Consider the following 20,964-nt stretch of genomic DNA (forward strand, 5'->3'; position numbering starts at 1 on the left):
ACGAGGCGATTTGAAAACACGCTTCGGCGGCGAGAGTCTGAGGCCGGTGGCGCAGGCTGTCAGCCCGTGGGGTTCCGCTGGGACGCTCTGTGCCTCCGCTTCCGCGCGCCGACGCCGGCCGGGCCCTCAGGTGAGCGATCGCCGCCTCTGGGGCTGGGCCCTCCCAGAGCGCGCGCGGGGCGGCGCGCGGGGCCGTCGCCCCCCGGTCCGCGGCCCAGGCGGGTGGGGCCGGCTGTGGCGGGTCTGCGCCCCCCGGTCCCAGGCGCGGGTCCCCTTTCCAGCTAGGCCGGGCGGCGGAGGGGCAGCGCGGGGGCGGGGCGGCCCGAGGGCGTTTGAAGCGCCTTAAGTGACTGGGCGGGTTGGCGCGGTTTCGGGTCTGAGAGACTTTTAGGCCGGCGTTCGTGGGCTTGGGCCCCGCCCCCACCTGTGGTGCCGGCCGCTTCCCCTGAGCGGGAGGAACGGTAGGCGCCTACAGCCCGCGAGGTCCTCACTTCTGGGGATGCCGGACGGAAAAGGGGGGGTGGAGTGATCGATAGCCTGGTCTTACCGCCGTCCAGGCATGGAGGCTTACGTGTCCTGTACCGAGCCGGCCCGGACCATCAGTTCTCTCGGGTCGCCCCGTCTGCTCTCTCCATTCTGGGGCCTCGAATTTGGTGCACTTAGTAGAGTTTGGAGGAACTCATGAGTGTAGGGGGTTGGAGAGGAGATTGCCAAAGTCCGAGTGCCGTGTGCTCACTCCTTGACTTTTTCGGGTAGAGAAGTTTGGGGATTACGGAGGGTAAGGAGACGGTAAGCTAGTTGGGATTCGGTTGAAAGCTTTTTACGCTAAGATCTGCCTTTTGTCAAAGTTAGCAGGAATATATGCAATTCAGTTTTAAAGCTTTTGGGACTCACATACCAGTGAGGTGAGAGTTAAGCCCCTGAAGCTGGAGTTCTTAGCTGCTATTCAGTACCGGCTACTGTAAAAGTAGCTTAGTCGGACTCTTTGATTTGCTGTTCTACCCTGTCCTATAGGGTCGCTATGAGTCGGAATCGACTCGACGGCACTGGGTTTTTGGTTGGGTTGCTATGAAAACCTTTATTTTAAATGAAAAGAACAGAATTTGCTAGTAGAACTTTAAAAGCTCCTAGTGTAAAAATGATATATATATAGTGTAAAAATGTTCTCTTTGTATCGGAAAAATAATCTTGTCAGCTCTAAAAGCCAAAGGAGATCAGCTGTCTTATTTTTCCTAACGGAGGGAAAGCATTAATGTGACCAAGCAAAATGAGTGTTTATCTTGGAGATACATCTGTTAGTGGCCAGAAGGAGCCTCAGAGGTTTGGGGGGCGGGCAGGGATGGGTTTAATTCTTTATCATTTATGTCCTTTACTGTTTGTTCTCATCTCTGCTATCAGCTAGTAATAAAATTGTAGGAAAAGTTCACGGAGTGTGCTTGCTTAGTTAAAACCATTTGTGTATTAAAGGAGGCCAGGTGAGTATCACCTCCTTTTTTAGACCTCACTTCTTTACCCATTTTTTTAGAGTAGAATAACTGGAAGTGAGGGTGGAAAGAAAAGTTGGAGTTGGGATAAGTGTAATAAGGCAAGCCAGTTTGCCATTTTGTCTCCCAGTCCTCAGGTGAATTCCAGTATATTAAACAGTTGGTTTTGGAGAGCTCAGTCCTGTGTATGAATCCCTCTCCAAGTCCTTGACTAACTTCAGGTTACAAACCTTTCTGAGCCACATCTTTAAAATGGGTTTACTGCCACTCTTCTTACATGACTTTGTGAGAATTGGATGCTAGTGTACATTGTGCATCTAGTGTTGTGCTAGGTAGGTATGTAGTAGATAATATCAGTAGGTCTTTAAATATTTACTTTTTCATTACTTTGCTTGGCTTTGAGACTTTAAGAGACTTGTTTATTTAGACACTTACTTGTTTGTGCTTATAATATATAAGTTTAACAATGTGCCAGGCACAGTTCTGCTGTTTTACAAATACAGACTCATTTACAGGCAGTCCCCGGATTATAAACGAGTTCTGTTCCTAAATCCGTATTTAAGTCAAATTCGTATGTAATTTGAAACTGATGTCAGTCAGTCATACATTTGCCTTAGTACATGGTGTACTTTTTTATGCTTAAAAAATTAAAAATTTCCAGATACACTAAAATATCTTCAACATAATAATACAGTAGTAATAGTAATAATGTTTTTATGCCCACAGCAAAGTATTCCCCGTTTGTTATTACGAACCATTGTATGTATCTTGAGTTTTTAATTATAATAGGTTTTTTTGGGGCGGAGGGTTGGTTCGTAACTATGCGTTGTAAGCTCATAACCCTGGGCCTGCCTGTATTCCTCATTTAACTTACCTCATAACAGCTGTGTGAGATAGTTATTGTTAATCCTTATTTTGTAAATTAAAAGGTGAGGCACAGTGGCTGAATATACCGGTCATACAGCTAGATAGTGGGAGAGCATGAGTGAGAACTTAGTTTAGCTCAACAATCTGCTCTTAACCTATGTAACCAGATATACTAGCTCATAGAGATCAAATGTATTAAAAAGCTGCAATTATGTGAATTTGGATGTAGTGTCATAGGCTCCAGGATTCTCAGCACCAGGATGGTTAATCTTGTACCAGCCTTTTCATTAATCTCGCCATAATGCAAATTATTTTTACTCAAAATATTTGGACCCCAATGGATATTGTGACTTTTTAAATAGCTAGGCATAGGATAATTATGATAGACCAGGAGAAGTTTTATTTTTTCTAAAGGTACTTACCTACTCCAATGGGTGTACAGTAGAAGGCAGAATTTATTATATTTGTAGTGGGTGGAAAAGGCTTCAAGAAGTGCTGAGCTGGCCCCAGGCATAGAAGGTTGTTTTTCAGAGAGAAATTAGCTTGTGGAAAGATAAAGCTGGAGAGGAGAAATGGGGCTACATTGGAAAGGGCCTAGTATGTTGTGGTAAGGAGTTTTTTTTTTAACTGTGTATAAGTTTCTTTTTTCTTTTTTTTATTAACTGTGTATAGGGAGTAGGGAAACCTCATGACAGTGATTAAGAGCTATGGCTGCTGACCAAAAGGTCGGCAGTTCAAATCCACCAGGTGCCCTGTGGAAACTCTATGGGGCATTTCCCCTCTGTCTACTATAGTTGCTGTGAGTTGGAATCAACTCGATGGCAGTGGGTTTGGTTTTTGGTTTTATAGGGAGTAGGAAGCAACTGAGAGCTCCTGGTGCCCTGGTCAGATCTGTTTAGAAAGAGCCCTCTGGTAACTCTAGCAAATGAACTACGGAATAGGCAGTAGAGATGAGACGGAAATACCAGTGGGGAAGCTTTTGAATAGTCTAGGGTAGAAAGAAAGGACTTAAAGTCCTGGCACTGGGAATGGGTAGGAGGGCACAGACGAAAGATTTTGTGTGTACGTAGGGAGAATTGAGGAAACCCTGGTTAAGTGCTACTGCTGCTAACCAAATGGTCAGCAGTTTGACTCAGCCATGAGCTCCTTGGAAACTCTGGGGCAGTTCTCTGTCCTACAGGGTTGCTATGAGTCAAAATCGACTCAGTGGCGGTGGGTATAGGGAGAATTGAAAGGATGTGGTGAAGAGGGAGGACGTGCAAGGTGACATGGTTATTTATTTTAAAATAATTTTTATTGTGTTTTAAGTGAAAGTTAACGTGGTTATTTATTTTAATGGTCTTGTTATAATAGTCACCTAGCTGGTTTTTGTTCCTATCCCTCTCTTACTCTGCATTTCATTTAATGCTGTTTTTTTTATCGTTTTTGGTTTTTTTGTGTATGTGTTTAGGGGGGCGGGGATGTTGTTTCCTGTTTGTCTGTAGTTTGAGCTCTTCTTGCATTCAGGCCACTAGTATCTTCACTTTTGCCTATGCGATGTTTATCCCTACTTCTAATCTTTAGATTGTTTTTCCTGTGAAATGCCCATTACTCTTTTTGCTGCATGTCTTAATCTTACCCACTTTTCAAGTATCCAGCTTAGGTTTCAGACTTTTCCTAACCATTCTAGATTGCATAAAATAATGCTTTGGTTTTCACTTTGCTTTTTGTTTTGCTGAAGGTTCCCCAGGGGCCTCTAGAGGACAGAAGCTTCCTAGCAGGTAGATACTGGGTGTTGTGTTTCTAGCCGATCTGTTCTACCCTCATACCCTTCTCCCTCAGAAAAGAAGGAAGGAAGAAAACACTCTGAAAACTATGCTTTTATTTGTTTTATGTGTCATTGCATTTAGCACATTGTCTGACAAAAGGCTTCATGGGTAAAACGCCTTAAAAAACCAGTGGCGTGATTGTTGACGTATTATTAATGACCTTTTCCAGTATTTCTTGACTAAACTAATTTTATTTTAGTACTTAAATTTCTCATTTAAGAGTCGCTATGAGTCGTAATTGACTCTGTGGCCACAGGTTTGGATTTGGTTTTTAGGTATAGTCCTTGTTGGCCTAGTTTAAAATAAACATTGTTGTTAGCTGCCATCAGGTCAGCTCCTGACTCGTGATGACCCCATGTACAACAGAACAAAACGCTGCCCTGTCTTGAGTCTTCCCTGCAGATTGGACTATTGTAATACATAGGGTTTTTGTGGCTGATTTCTGGAAGTAGATTGCGAGGCTTTTCTTCCTAGCCTTAGTCTGGAAACTACTGAAACCTGTTCCACATCATAGCAACATGCAGGCCTCCATGGACAGACAGGGTCTGGGTCTTTCCACATGAAAGGCGAGAATTTTTTTATTACACTTTTATTGGTTATTTTTGTCTTTATTGTTTTTAAAGTAATTTTTTCATTTATAGCAATCAAGAATGTCTAAAAAAAGAAAACGCCAAGATGATTTTCAAAAAGTAAAACTCAAAGTTGGTAAAAAGAAACCCAAGTTAGAAAATGCTACTGATACAAACTTTAAAACGAAGACTATACATCTTCCCGAGCAACTCAAAGAGGATGGGACACTACCAACAAATAATAGAAAACTCAACATAAAGGTAAACCATAAATCTTGTTAGAATAACATTTTCTTTGAAATCATCTGGACCATTAACGTCTTTGTGAAAAGTTGTTTTAACTCTTAGAATGAATGGCTCGCTGAGGGCCTGAGATTTGGAGTCCATCTGTTTCCCAGATCTCATCTGGTCACTGTGTCTTTCCCACCTTTTCCAGAAATACTTGGTAGACTAAACCCACAGTATATTTATTTGATGATTTACCTTATCATCTGGAAATGATTATTTTATTTACCTATTTGAAGTGTATATCTCAGTTTTCCAGCTGTTTTTATAGCTTTTTAAGGGCTAGAACCCTTAAATAAATAAGATCTCGTTTTATTCATTTTTGAATCCTCATAGCACTTAGCTTATTGTAAGCTCATAGTAAAGCTTGAAGTTAATTGACGTTTGAATAGTAGTTTTGGTTAAAAAACTTTTAACAGCTTTATAGAGATATATTATAAAATTCATCAATTTAAAGTATACATGAATAGTTTTTAGTATATATCCAGAGTTGTACTGTCACCATCATCATCTAATTTTAGGACGTCTTTATCCCTCCTAAAAGAAACCTTGTACTCATTAAGTCACATCCTATTCTCTTCCCCTAGCCCTATTCAATCACTGATCTAATGTCTATCTTGATAGATTTGCCTGTTCTGGATGTTTTATAAAAATGGAACATATATAGTCGTTCGTCACTGGCGTCCCACTTAGCAATGTTTATGAGGTTCATCCATGTTGGACCATGTGTCACAGTGGTGCCTCATCCAAAATTACATAAAATATTTCACAAATAAAATTATTGAGTGTTATACTCTGAGTAACTAACAAACATGTACAGAAAGACCATTTAAAATAGGCAGAAGGAGCCTGTTAAATTAAGCATATGTATATTCACTTACCATAATTTTGGTATACACTAGGTGTTCAGTAAACGGTGGTGAAGATTGTCGTTTCTTTAAATTATAGAGTTCCTTAATAGGCATGCAGGTTAATTTAAAAAAGAGAAAATTCTGACTGAAAAATGTTTTTATTAAGCTGAAACTTTTAAAGATGAAATGATCTTAATAATGTTGTTTAAGTGCTTATCGAAGCAGTTTTCCCAAAGAGCTTTGGATAGTTTTGATTAGCATGTGTATTTGAAAATGACCTAATGTGTGTGTATATGTATACACCAATGAACCTATGTTTTTATTTTATTTGTAGGATTTGCTGTCACAGATGCATCACTACAATGCTGGGGTTAAACAGAGTGCTCTTCTTGGACTTAAAGACCTTTTGTCTCAGTACCCATTTATAATTGATGCACACCTTTCAAACATATTAAGTGAAGTGACTGCTGTGTTTACAGATAAAGATGCTAATGTACGATTAGCAGCAGTTCAACTTCTTCAATTCCTGGCCCCCAAAATACGAGCTGAACAAATTTCTCCATTTTTTCCTTTGGTAAGTGCCCATCTCTCTAGTGCCATGACTCACATTACTGAAGGAATTCAGGAGGACTCTTTGAAAGTTTTGGACATTCTGCTGGAACAGTACCCAGCTCTAATTACGGACCGTAGCAGTATATTGCTTAAGAATTTCGTAGAACTTATTTCTCATCAGCAGCTGTCCAAAGGACTGATAAATAGAGACAGATCCCAATCCTGGATACTTTCTGTAAATCCTAATCGGAGACTCACTTCTCAGCAGTGGAGGCTGAAAGTTTTAGTGAGACTCAGTAAATTCCTTCAGGCCTTGGCAGATGGATCCAGTAGGTTGAGAGAAAGTGAAGGACTTCAGGAACAAAAAGAAAATCCCCATGCCACTAGCAACTCCATTTTTATCAACTGGAAGGAACATGCCAACGACCAGCAACACATCCAGGTTTATGAAAATGGGGGTTCACAGCCAAATGTCAGTTCACAGTTCAGGCTACGGTAAGAAGGATTTCAGTTATGTCCACACTCAGTTTTCCTTTATTGAATTAAAACTGCTGACCATTGATGGCTAATGGTGGGAAGACATGCAGTTGTCTTTGATGCAGTTACTCATAATTTGATTTTATTATTTACTTATGGGAAGAGTCATTTAAAAAAGTATATTAATATATTCATTTCTAGCAAAGCCTAATGAAAAGTAAAACTTGATAATCTGTTGGCTTTGTCATCTTAGAATTTCATTTTCCTTATTAGTCTTGATCAATGTAATTTTTAGTTCATGGTGTTTCATTTTTCTGATACTTCATATTAAGATTTAAATTAAGAAAGGAATAATAAATATTTTCTAATCATTAATTTTTTTTTTTTAATTCCTTGTTAGGTACCTGGTTGGAGGACTAGGTGGTGTGGATGAGGGCCTGTCATCTACTGAAAACCTGAAAGGATTTATTGAGATAATAATACCATTGCTAATTGAGTGCTGGATTGAAGCTGTGCCTCCGCATTTAGCTGCTTCTGTCGGAAATGGTATAGAACGAGAATCTCTTCAGGTTATGCAGCAAGTTCTTAATATTATTTCCCTTCTGTGGAAACTCTCTAAACAACATGATGAAACCCACAAATTGGTGAGAATAGGTTCTTTGTTTTCTTAGTCATGTCTTTATCATAAATGGGAAGTTTAGAAATCAGCATAATTGGCTATGCATTTTACCCCCAAAATTCCAGGGTTTAACTGTAAACTTGTTTCCTGTTTTTGCTTCAGGAACATTCTAGTTTCTGGAGGCCTCTTACAGGATTTTAAAAAATTTGTCTATTAAATAGTATCTTCTAGTTTGTGCCACATTACGAAGTTTAGCAGAAATGGACCAAACTGAAGACGTCACTTGTTTTAAATTACTGTGTTTTAGAGAAAAGGCTACACACAAATTTAGTGTGTACTTTTTTGTTTTTTCTTGACAAAGAATATAAAATCAGAAAACATTTCTAGAAGCTCTCTTAAGGTGAGGGATAATTTTTGGTAGGTGTGAGTGAAGTTAACCTAAGTAAATTCCAAGTTATTATCAGCTTCTTGTTAGAAAGCTGGCAGTAAAGACATATTTGTTTTTTACTGTTTTTTTTTCTGTTTAATTGTGCTTTAAGTGAAAGTTTACAGCTCAATTTAATTTTTCATACAAAAATTTATGCACATATTGTTATGTGACCCTATTTGCAATCCCTATAATGTGACAGCACACTTCCCTTTTCCACCCAGTGTTTCCCGAGTCCTTTCTGCCTTCGCATCCTGCCTCTGGATAGGAGCTGCTCATTTAGTTTCTTGTGTCTACTTGAACTAAGAAGTACACTCTCCACAAGTATTATTTTATGTTTTATAGTCTAGTCTAATCTTTGTCTGAAGAGTTGGCTTTGGGAATGGTTTTAGTTCTCTTGTTAACAGACTCCGGGGGCCGTGTCTTCTGAGGTTCCTCTAGTGTCGGTCAGACCATTAAGTCTGTTTCTTTTTTTTTTTTTTTTTACTGGAACTTGAGTTGCATCACACTTTTCTGCTGCTGTGTCAGGGACTCCCTGTTGTGTTCTCTGTCAGAGCAGGCAGTGGTGGTAGCCAGGCACCATCTAGTTCCTCTGGTCTCAGGCTAATGGAGTCTCTGGTTTATGTGGCCCTTTTTGTCTTTAGGGCTAGTGTTTTCCATGTATAATGACATGTTTTTTCTTCTTACTCTTTAAAAAATTTTTTTATTGTATTTTAGGTGAAGGTGTACAGAACAAACTAGTTTCTCATTAAACAGTACACATTGTTTTTTTTTTTAATAATTTTTATTGCACATATTGTTTTATGACATTGGTTAACAACCCCACAACATGTCAGCAGTCTCCTTTCTCAATCTTGGGTTCCCTATACCAGCTTTACTGTTCCCTCCTGCCTTCGAGTCTTTGCTCCTGGGGTGGTGTGCCCCTTCACTCTCATTTTGTCTTATGGGCCTGACCAATCTTTGGTTGAAGGAGGAACCTCAGGAGTGACTTCGTTACTGAGCCGAAAGGGTGTCTGGAGGCCATATTCTCACAGTTTCTCCAGTCTCTGTCAGGCCAGTAAGTGTGGCCTTTTTTTTTTTTTTTTTTTGAGTTAGACTTTTATTCTGTATTTTTCTGCAGCTCTTGTCTGGGACCCTCTATTGTGATTTCTGTCAGAGCAGGCAATGGTGGTAGCCTGACACCATCTAGTTGTACTGGACTCAGTCTGGTGGAGGCTGTGGTAGTTGTTGTCCATTAGTCTTTTGGAATAATCTTTCCATTGTATCTTTAGTTTTCTTTGTTCTTCCTTGCTCTCGAAGGGGTGAGACCAGTGGAGTATCCTAGATGGCTGCCCACAGGCTTTTAAGACCCCAGAAGCTACTCACCAAAGTAGAATGTAGAACATTTTCTTCGTAAACTATGTTAGGCCAGTTGAGCTAGATGTCCCTGGAGACCATGGCCCCCACGGCCCTCAGCCCAGCGATTTGGTCCCTCAGGGAGTTTGAATGTGTCTGTGGAGCTTCCATGACCTTGCCTTGTACAAGTTGTGCTGGCTTTCCTGGAAAGACATGTTTCTTGATGAGTAAATTTACCTTCTGTTTGGGAGAAAATTGAGTGTTGGCAGCTTTTTTTAAGCATTGTGCAGCCATCCATAGTTGGCGGTGCTTCTACTCTGCAACTGAAAAAGAACAAGTGCTGAGATTAATGGGTCTAAGTTAATTTGGTAGCAGACTTAAAAGGGCAACTGTGGGAGCAAGACTGTTTATAGAAGACTTCCTGCAAGGACTTGAGGCAGGCATGAATCCTTGAAGTTGCCTATATACGTACAGAACTGTGATGGCAGTGTTTTTGTTTTTCCTTTTTATTTCATGCTGAAGTTTATAATGAGTATGCTATGCAAGACAAGACAAAGCATGTTTGATAAGTTTTTAATCTTGGAAAGTGTTATGGGCACATGTATGTCTTTTTTAGGAGCTTGCTCTATCACTACTTACCCTTTATCCATCATCTGTAGGGATGTTTTATAGATTGCTTTTTCAAGTGGGATGGCATTTTATTGTTCATGGTTTTGAGCCTTTTTGTCTTATGGTTCATTGCCCACATTGGCAAAAAACTGATAATGGTTAGGGGTATAGTGATTTTGAGAAAGCAAAGCTTGGCTGTCATGTATGACAGTTGATCTGTGATTTAGGCTTTTGCATTAGTTGGTTCAAATTCAGAATTTTTTAAGATTTTATTTACTCTCTCCCTTTTTCCCATCTTAAATAGCAGATAAATTGTAAATAAAAATAATTATGAAGCGCCAAAAAGATCCGTGGGTGAAAATTGGATGCTGTAACTGCTCATTATGATTTTAAAATTTGTTCCCATATTATAGCATGGGCAGAAGTTATATAATGGTGGGAAGTTTATCATTGAATATTGATAAGTCGTCAGGTTTCTGCTTAAAGCTTTATTGGTTATTTTAGATTACTGTTTCTTAGAGATTTTCCGGTCTTATTTTAATAGGAGTCATGGCTTCGAAAGAATTACCTTGTTGATTTCAAACACCATTTTATGAATCATTTTCCATATGCCTTACAAGAAATAACCAAGCACAAAAAGAAAGAGACAAATAAAAGGTATTGTGATTCTTTTCTGCTATATAAACTTGAAAAATGCATACACTGTTTAACTGAAGTTATCAGAAAATAATTCACCGTAATCTGGAACTTTGAAGTGTTTATGGGAGATAAAAATCAAACTAGCAATAGGATGACTGATCTTGAACAAGTCACTTCTTAATCTTTAGGACTTCAGGTTTTTTTCTTTTCAAACTGTAAAGTGAGTATGTTATAGTATGTTAACATCAAGTATCAAATTACGTAAATATAAATTCAGTAAAATTAGCTGAGGTAAAGTGGTTTATTTGGATGAAGTACTATGTAATTATTGAATCTTTAAACAGTATTTTGAAAGTTACCTAGTTCTCGTTTATACACAAGGAAACTGATAACTGAAACCAATATCAGTATTCCGAAGGAAGTGGGATAATTGGAGAAAAATAGTCCTCTTTTCTAAAAAAGACAAGGAAAGGGTGATGGATTACAAAATAGAATTAAAAAAAAATACTATAATCCTAGAAGTTATTTTAAATGTCTCCCTGAAGTGAGAGCAGGTAAATGTGGGAACAAGTTACCTACTCAGAGGTGACAAGTCAGTTACCAAGTAGAATGTTAAAACTATAGTTGTCTCAAATGAGCAAAAACATTTGCAGGTGATCTTAAAGTCTGTCAAAAGATTCTTAGATATGGCAAAGGGAAGAACTTAGCTATAGAATCATTGAGACTCCTTGAGCAGGTTCCAAAGGATGCACTCAGAAATGATAAGGGTATAGCAGACAGGAGTTGTTCATTCATTCATTCACTGTTTATTTTGTTGCTTACAATGAACAAAGTATCGAGATAATCAATTATCTTAAGATCCTTGCTCTCCTAAGCAGTTTCACTCTGATGAAGGAGTGTATCTGGGTCCAGTCAGAAGACAGACTACACCAGCGGTTTTAACAGAATTTAATAAATAAAGAATTGTTGACTAGGTATTGAAGAATTGAAAAGACAAGGGAACAATAAGGCATTATGGAGGTAGCAACTGCAGGGAAGCAGCTAGTATCCCTAGGACTGGGACAACAAAGAGAAGAAGGGGAGAAATTGGAGGAAGGGTTGTGTGGAGTCAAAACTCAGACCTCCGAAAAGGAGTGCCGCACATCTGGTGCTAAAGCCTTATAGGACTGGGACCCAGAACTCTGCAAAGGGGTTCCAGCTGGCCGGTCCAGGTTTTTCTGAGGGGCGTGATCTGGTTCTTTTGTCAGAAAAAAACTGCAAACTGGAATCAGCTGTGGCTATCAGACTGACTTGCTGCTGGCTGGAAGAGTTGCTGGGTTGACAGTAATAGCAAGCAAAAATAGGACTAGAAAGCAAACAGAAAGGGGTGTCCCATCTTCCTCCTACAGTTTTCCAGTCTCATTCTAGCACCCATTTATTGGCAGACCCAACAAGGAGCCAGCTGCAAAGGAAAAATGTGGCTCACAGATTCCCAGTCCTAGCATCACAGAGCAGAGAATAGGACGATGGGTTTGAAGGTGAAAGATTATAGCTCAATAATTGACAGGAAAAGTCAATTTACATTTGTAGCGCAAGGCAGTGTATAAGTATCTTTCATCCACCTGCGGCCATTGAGTTCATTCATAGTGACCCTACACGACAGGATAGAACCGCTGACCTTTTGGTTAGCAGCAAAGTGCTTTAGCCAGTGCGCCACCAGGGCTCTTAAGTATCATTAAAAAATCCGTAGCCATTGAGTTGATTCTGACATGCACTGACCCTATAGGACTGCCCCATAGAGTTTCTAAGGAGCAGCTGGTGGATTTGGACTGCCGACCTTTTGGTTAGCAGCTGAGCTCTTAACCACTGCACGACAAGGGCTCCTAAGTATCATTAGAGCTGTACAATTAAGGGCTGTAGGAATTCATTAGGAAAGGAGAGATGACTTCTTGTTAGGATAAACAGACAAAGCTTTAGTGAAGATAAGTAGTTGAACATGAACATGGTTTCAGCAGGCAGAAATGGTGCAAAGGACAGGAGATTGTACTGACTGGAGGAGAAAGCATACAAGACATACAGGATTCCATAGGGGAGAGCATGGGGCATATTTCGGTCAAACCTGGTTTCTGCCACTCACTAGTCTTGATACAGGAAGCCACTTGTCTCTGGAGTTCCTTTATTTTTAGCTGTGATCTTTTGGCATTGAATTTTGGTTGGGACAAAATCGTTATTTTGGAAAGAATAACTGAGGGAGTTTCTGAAAATGGTGTTGGGGGGACAGAGTCAAATAGGGGAGACACTTTTTTGAGTAAAATATTAGATTTTTTCCACCCCACACAATTTTCTTAAAACAAAAGTTTTAAATCTAGGGTCCATGAGCAAGTTTTCAGGAAGTCCTGAAACTCTTGAAATAATAATGTAGAATTGTATGCGCCTGTATTTTTTCCTAATAGAGGGTCCATATAATTCATCAAAATGAGATTAAATAATGGTAAGGATGTTTGGAATTTAATAGACCATTAAATATAGGTAAATTTTCCAAGAGTATGTACCACCGTCATTCATTGAATTTATTAGATACTTAATATGTTCAATACACTGTAGTATGTGCTAAGCGTTCAGAGGTAAAGGGAATAGGGTACCAGTTTTGTACAGCCTGGTGAGGGAGAGAGATATTTCTGTGACTTTTTTTTAAGCAGTGTGTTGTTGTGATTACTGGAAGCGTTTCGTGTGATACAAGACTAATATAACCCAGTAAAGAACTGGTCCTCATCTTTCATACAGGGAGGAGGGTGCTAGGTAAGGCTGCCCTGATGAACTGACATTTGTCCCAGGATATAAAAAGTCTAAAGGGAGTTAACTTGAAGAGGCTGAGATGGTAAAATTGTGGGGGGGGGGGGGAATTTTTTTTTTTAAGCAAAGACTGGTTGCCAGTTATTCTTTATAAGGTTCCCCAGGGATCAGCTTTTAGGGACTGTAGGTTGCTCTTGGACTTCAGTAAGGAAGTTCATTGAAAATTCCAGCAAATAATCTGTGGCGGGGGTAAGGGGGCCAACAAAAGTCAAAGTTAGGGAAGCCAGTTCTAGGCCAGTAGTCTTCAAATTTCTTTTTCATGGCATGTTTTTAAGCTGTCTAAATATTTTTGTCTTAGGTCAAAATACAGTAACAAAGGATATAATCTTGGCATTATTGGAAATACTGACATTTTAAAAATTCAACATAATCGAGTTGCCTCTAAGAAAACTTTCTGCACTGAAAATTCATTGGTTGATGTGGTTATTTTAACAAGGTGGGGTCACTATGAGTCGGAATTGACTCGATGGTACACTATAGCAACAATTTAATAAATACAATTAGCATGAAAAGGTGTGGGAACAAATGCAACTAAATCTTAGCTTTGGCTTACAAATCAGCTTGTGAACGCAGAAGTTCACTGCTGACTATAGAGTAGTCTATCAGATGGGAGAATTTCCAGTAGGCTGGGAAAATTAGTATATTTTTTCAGAAGGGATAGAGAACTTTGGTTGATTTAGCAAGTTGAGGTTTTTTTCTCACCACTAAGTGTAATGGTAGCTGTAGATCCTTTTGCTTATTTTTTAAATGGGTTATTTTGTATTATTAAAAGAGTTTATGTACTCTAGATACAAGTCCTTCATCAGATATTTGATTTGCAAATATTTTCTTCAATTCTGTTGGTTGTCTTTTCACTTTTTTGGTAGAGTCCTTTGAGTTGTCACCTTGGACCCTGAGGTAGTAGGCTAAGGAACCTGGGTCTCTAGTAACTTTCTGGGATTTTTATACTCGTCCTGGACTGCCTAACCTCAGACTGCATTTACATGAGAGAATAAACTTATAAAGCCGCTGTTACCTAAAATTTCTCCTACATGTAGCTTAAAAATCAAGTCCTAAAAACTCCAGTAGCATGTTAATAGTAATTATTGGCCATTCTTAGGAGTAGCATTATTGAAAACTAAACATTATTCTAGTCTGCTTGAGAATTGTATGTCTGAATCTGGAAGTATATAATTTTGTTTGCTTATTTTGGGAAGTTCCTTATTGGTTGGCAAGTTCTTGAGTATCAAGGGTCATGTCTGATTAACTTAGTCTTTAAACTCCCTTGCAACAGTTATTATGAGCACAAATATCTTCTAAGCACCATGGTTTGAATACAGTACTATTGAGTAGGTATTTGTTGGGTGAATGAACAAATGAAACATTTAAAAAATATAAAAACCTGGACATCATCTTGACACCTAAAGGGACCAGGCTACTAATGAGATTGGTGTGTGATGACAAGTAACGTTACTGAGATCTATAAAATAACGGCTAACATGTATATCAGCCTCTTAACTAGGGGCATGTACCTTTTTGGTGGCTGGACTATGAGGTACCTTTTGCTGCAGATTACAAGATACGGTACAGCATTCTTACCTATAGTGAATCTCTTCAGCATTCTAGTGGAGTATAACTGCAAAGTCAAGGCTCATTGCAAAATGAAGACTGGACGTTGGGCCAGTTAATTTGTGAGGAGAAATATTCTAAGGATACTGTTCAGCTTCTGGACAAACGTTTGTGTTGCTGGCATTAATAACGGTAGACTCTTAGAAGAAGAATTTTGATAACCATGTTCACATTCTTGTACCACATTATACCCTAGATTTGTGAAAACATCTTGCTGAAAAATAGTTATTCCACTATCATGCTTGACAAAAGCTTTCTCCAGTTTAGTCCTCCTTGGACTCAAACATTTTGAGGTAGTCCAAATGTTACTGAAATCATGTTGTTAATGAAAATAAAAGATACATCCACTTCCGTCTTTAGTATACAGATCAGAATGGATTGTTTATTAGGTGAATCCTATAATAATAATTATAATGGTCCTGGAAAAACTGAGCAGTGGCCCATATTCTGTACCTATTAATACATTTTGGGCAGCTTGTCAGCCCTGGTTTTTTGTTTTTTTTTTTTAACTGATACAACATCTTCAATTTGGAACAGATTGTTAGGTCGCAGAGTGAACTAGATAGTTTCTGAGACAGAGACTTTAAAAGTAATTGAAGTGTTATTGCTTATGAGTGAAAAGTTTGGATGTTCTTAGTGATTGTAGCTCTTAGAAGGACTTTTTCTAGCTGTGGGGAGCCTGATGATAAAGGGAAAAGGCCATTCAACCTTTCACCTCATGGCTTTTGTTTTTATACTTGGCAGTAGAAGCTCAATATCTTATTTTTCAAAAAAACGATACTTCTTTTCAAAGCTTTACTACTTACACCCTTGACTTCATCATTTTTTGTCCTGGGACCTTGATTCACCTATCAGTGTTGTCTTCTAGCTATAACCCTTTCACTGTTGTCTCAACCAGATTTCCAGAACATGCCTACAATAACCTTTCCTCCAGTTCATTCCTCAGTCTACTATTTTAGCTTTCTCCTCATGTACCACACTTTTAAAATTGCCTACTACCAGTGATAATACGGAGCCCTGGTGGTACAGTGGTTAAAGTATGTGGTTGCTAACCAGAAGGTCACTGGTTCAAATCCACCAGCCACTCCTCGGGAGAAAGATGTGACAGTCGGCTTCCATAAAGATTTATAGTGTTGGATGCCCTATTGGAAAGTTCTCTTCTGTCCTACAGAGTTGCTGTGAGTTGGAATTGACCTACGGCAGTAGGGTAACGATAACATAATGATCAGATGCCATTAATGAAAAAAAAAAGGGATTCTCTTCTTGGTTATAGAATAATACAGGTTCACTGAGAGAATTTTAGAAAATAAATAAATTTAAAGTCATTTACTATCCCATCACTCAGTGACTATTAACATTTTAGGAAATACTGCATACTGTCAAAAATATAATGTTTTATAATATTTTAATACTTTTTGTTAGCATTTTCCCCCGCCAGGAGACATTTTACAGTACTTACCTTTTTGTGTACAAATGTGCTTTGTTCTTTTGTTTCTAACTTCTTCCTTCTCTTGTGCTTATTTGTGGCGTAATCTTTTCCAGCTGTCCCTTACTGTTTTGTATTTTTTAGGACTCCATCATCCACTTTTCCCACATAACACATTTGTGATATGATACACTCACAGGATTCTCACTACCTCTTCTGTATTGATGACTCCTAAATGTTTGTATAGCTCAGACTTCTACCTCCAGTGTCACTCTTGTACACTCCTTGTCTTGTTGGCCATCTCTGCCTGGAATTAGAACAGAGACACTTTAAGCTCAACATATCAAGGGTAGAATTTATTTTCTGGATCTTTTCTTCATCATCTCCATTACCAGTACCACTGTTTCTACTCGGTCACCAATGCTAGAGCCCTTGACTCCTCCCGTCCTCACAATTCCCAAACTCACATGTATGTATAAATTTAAGCAAAGATAAATCCAGCTAACTTTTATTCTTCTTAAATGCCCTCCTCTCTGCAGTCCATACAATGGCCCACATTCTTATACTTGTTACCTCTTGCCTTTGATTGCTACTATAGCCACATAACTGTTTCTTTGTTGGTAATCTTACTTTGCAGCTTACTCTCTTTTTTTTTTTTGCATCCATAGAATTATCCACTTGAAAGAAGCTTTTAACCATGTTAATTCCTTGCCTGCAGGATTCATTTTCATGCTCTTAGCCTCTCTTTATAATCTGGTCCCATTTTCCTTTTCCAGCCTCATCTGTCATTCTCAGGCCTGCATTTGATGCTCAGGTAGCTCAGAACTTCTTTTAGTGGCCTTGTATTTGTGGTTCCCCACTACTGTATCCTTACTCAAGCTTAATGTAGAATTGTTTCTCTTTAAAACTGATTAGTTTGAGATATGTATGATCTTAATCAACTTTACATTTTTCTAAAGATGAAAAAAAAAATAGGCTCTACCGTTACATATACCATAGTATTTGAAGTAAGTATTTGTGTGCTAAGTTTCAAATTGTTTCTTTTTATTAAAACATTCTGTTTGAGTTTTTTAAAATTTCTTTCAGGCTTTGAACAAAATGTACTTTGGGTAGTGTAAATAAACTAATTTTAATATGTTAATCATAAAGCCATGTCATTTCAGGCAAGTATTTATCTGGACTAGTCTCTTCATTTCAACATGAGAAAATTGTGGCCAGGAAAAGTTTGGGATTCTTTTAAGTTAGATGATTAGTTAGAAGCAGAGCCAGAATCTACTCCATCCAAATAAAAGTATCTGCTTAAAAAAAAAAAAAAATTCAAATGTGTTAGGGTTTTCAAGTGTTATCTCCAAATTACTCCTTAGATTACCAGGCAAGGTTATAAGGGTCTTTGCCTTTTGTATGCATAGAAATTTGGGTAATGAACTAAGTAGTATATACTCTAAATTCATGCCTCCTTAACAACTATGATTTCCATAATGAATGGATTATTACAGGACTAAGCCTAAATCTTGCCTAACTACCTGTCTTAGCAGTTTATTAATTCTGGAAGAAAATTATTTTTTATTGATCCATTGATAGATTAAATATTGTAAATGAAACAGGCGTGGTAGATGTAACACTCTATGGATGTGTTTTGTTTGTTTTTAGCATCAAGCATTGCACGATTCTCTCAAATAACATAGATCATCTCTTACTGAATTTAACACTGTCTGATATCATGGTCTCCCTGGCAAATGCCTCAACTTTGCAGAAGGATTCCAACTGGATAGAAATGATAAGGAAATTTGTGACAGAGACTCTTGAAGATGGCTCTAAGCTAAATAGTAAGCAGCTGAACAGATTGCTTGGGGTGTCTTGGAGGTTAATGCAGATACAACCAAACAGAGGTAGGTGATGTGGCTTTGCCCTTATTTAAGAGAGGAGCTGTATGCATGCTGCTTAGGATCTAGCTTTAAAATGTATGACTTTTAGACACTCCATGTAATCAAGTTAATTACACTCAAGCCAAAAAAGGTAGCTAGCCGAATATTTGCTTTTACACAGGAATATTTGCTTGAATGCTGGCATCACTTAGGGCTCAGAGCATTTCTTTTTCTTTGGGTAGGTTCACTCTGAAGCAAATTGATGAGATTTCTAGTAGAATGCAGAGATAGAGTAAATGCAAGCATAGATATTATTAAGAGATAATGCTGTTGAGCCTAATGATGAAATAACCTTTTCTGCTTTATTTTAATTAGAAATTGAGAGCTTTTTCCTTTAGTCCATGTAGAATGAACCTTGTCTCTGCTCTTCTAGCTTGAAGGTATCTTACATTAAGTTGGTTTGTAGTAAAAAACCAAACCCGTTGCTGATTCTGACTCATAGCGACCCTATAGGACAGAGTAGAACTGCCCCATAGAGTTTCCAAGGAGCACCTGGTGGATTTGAACTGCCGACCTTTAGGTTAGTAGCTATAGCACTTAACCACTACACCGCCAGGGTTTCCTTGGTTTGTGGTATGACTTACTAATTCTTTTATAGCTAGACAGATTAATTTCATTCAAAAATACAGCATTCCTGTTTGATTCCTATCTAATTGACCTTTCTCATATCCTGGTTTTTCTTTCTCCCTGCTTAGCTTTGTGGTCTCTTAGGAAAATGTATACTGTCTTCTCTGTTAGTTTGACTGTTGTATTTGTCAGTCAGGCATTGCTATGGGATTTTGATGGTAGTCATCAGATTGTGGCTAAGATCTTCTTTGTCATGGGAACAAAGTAAAGAACTTCTGTGTTTGTAGAGGAATCGGGGGCTTTTGAAGAAAGCGTTTCTTGATTCATATCTTCCCTCTCTTTTTAGAGGCTACAGAGACTCTCATCAAGGCAGTTTATACTTTGTATCAGCAGAGGGGCCTTCTCCTGCCAGTTCGGACTTTGTTACTGAAGTTTTTCAGTAAAATCTATCAAAAGGAAGAATTGAGATCTTACAGAGTCAGGTAAAGTTGTTTTTCTTTCTTTTTCTCGTGCTGAGGTATTTTATCGTCCATTTAAATGTTTGAATAAGATGATTAAATCATTTGAGAGGTTAGGTTTTTTTTCCTGCTTGGGTTTTAGAAAAGCTATGAAATCTTAAGAAGAAGCATGCAGAATAGTGCCACTGAACTTCATATACGTACGTGAACAGATAAAAGCCTTTTTTGGCACATTTCCGCTTGTCCATACCTATATAAAGGACAATAGGAGCAACCTGTAGTGACCGTAACATTTTCTTTTGCCCCTCATAAATATTACAGAGTTATTACTAGCCCTTAGTGACATATTGGGGCATATAGAATAAAAATGAGGGTAGTAGACAATAAGGTTTCTGGCTCAGTTTGGTGCTGTTACCTGAGGTAGACAATGTAGACTGTGGGGCTGAGGAATTGATTTTTTGATCGGTCGAGTTTGAGGTTTATTTGGGATAGTCAGGATGAGATGTTTGGTTAGAAGATGCATATTTGGGATACCTCAACATGTAGGTAGTTGTTGGAACATATTTGAGTCTTTCCTGATTATAAACCAGGTGCTTGTCATAATTTATCTCAGTAATTTTCGTAACACAACTGAGAGGTAGGCACTGTTACTCCCATTTTAGAGAAGGAAACTGAAGCTTAGATTAAATAAATTGGCTAGTGTCATGCAGCTAGTAGGTAGAAGAACTGGGACTTGAGTTCAGATTTCTCTGACAGTAAAACCAAAACCAAACCAAACCCATTGCCGTCAAGTCGATACTGGCTCATAGCGACCCAATAAGACACAGGGTAGAACTTAACCGTAGGGTTTCCAAGGAGTGGCTGATGGATTAGAACTGCTGACCTTTTGGTTAGCAGCCAAGCTCTTAACAACTGAGCCACCAGGGCTCACTGACAACAAAGGCCTTGCTTAAATCTCTAAACATTTGGAGGATAGCAGGGGACAGCTGTCACCAGAGTTAGGAGACATTAGAACTCAGCAGGTATCCTAGAGAAATAAAATAACACAGTTTGAAGCCATTGATGTAGGGGCAACCTCCACTGAATGCATCTATGTTAGTATGTTAATATACTGCATCATAGTTGACATTTATTAGCATAATTCACAGAGTTTAGTGTGTACATGTCCTTTAAGAGAAAAATATAATTTAGATACGGTCTCAAATTGTATAAACTTTTTAATTTAGTGGGTGTTATGGTTTGAATTGTGTCTCCCCATAATATGTGTTGGAATCCTGACGCCTATACGTGTGGAAAGGAATATAATCTAATGTAATGCAGTCACCCCCGTAATGCAGCCTGATACAGTGTACTCAGCTAAAGTCATACCAGTGTAGGGTGGATGATAAACCTAATTGCTTTTGAGTTGTAGAAAGAGCATATATAGACAGATACATGCAAACACACGTATACTAGGGAAGATAGGTGCTAGCTGATGAGGGAGGCAGATGAATCCACAAACTCAGAACTCCAGGGAATGCTGGCTGCTAGAAGCTGAAGTAGACAAAGGGTCACCTTCAGAATTATTTTGAAGCTTTGAAGCTTTGTCCTGAATTTGGACTTCTAGCTTCCTGAACTGTGAGAAAA

The 20,964-nt window shown here is 38.7% G+C and overlaps 1 protein-coding gene across 7 annotated transcripts in view; it reads left to right on the forward strand.

Moving 5' to 3' along the window:
• The first annotated feature begins 6 nt into the window (after window positions 1–6).
• TEX10 (testis expressed 10) overlaps window positions 7–20,964 on the forward strand; it is a 65,698-nt gene continuing 44,740 nt past the window's right edge. For 3 of the 7 annotated variants that reach the window (XM_003407838.4, XM_064291662.1, XM_064291663.1), the window contains exons 1-7: window positions 8–130; window positions 4,801–4,989; window positions 6,199–6,911; window positions 7,294–7,537; window positions 10,428–10,540; window positions 18,039–18,277; window positions 19,227–19,362. In XM_003407838.4, coding sequence (XP_003407886.1) covers window positions 4,810–4,989; window positions 6,199–6,911; window positions 7,294–7,537; window positions 10,428–10,540; window positions 18,039–18,277; window positions 19,227–19,362 — 1,625 coding nt within the window. In that variant the 5' untranslated portion in view covers window positions 8–130; window positions 4,801–4,809. Of the gene's footprint in view, window positions 131–4,127; window positions 4,726–4,800; window positions 4,990–6,198; window positions 6,912–7,293; window positions 7,538–10,427; window positions 10,541–18,038; window positions 18,278–19,226; window positions 19,363–20,964 lie in introns of those variants that run through there. The other 4 variants (XM_064291664.1, XM_064291665.1, XM_023545098.2 and 1 more) reach the window with 3 other exon arrangements.

This window comes from Loxodonta africana, chromosome 9 (genome assembly GCF_030014295.1).
Source record: "Loxodonta africana isolate mLoxAfr1 chromosome 9, mLoxAfr1.hap2, whole genome shotgun sequence".
In the NCBI taxonomy this organism is placed as follows: domain Eukaryota; kingdom Metazoa; phylum Chordata; class Mammalia; order Proboscidea; family Elephantidae; genus Loxodonta; species Loxodonta africana.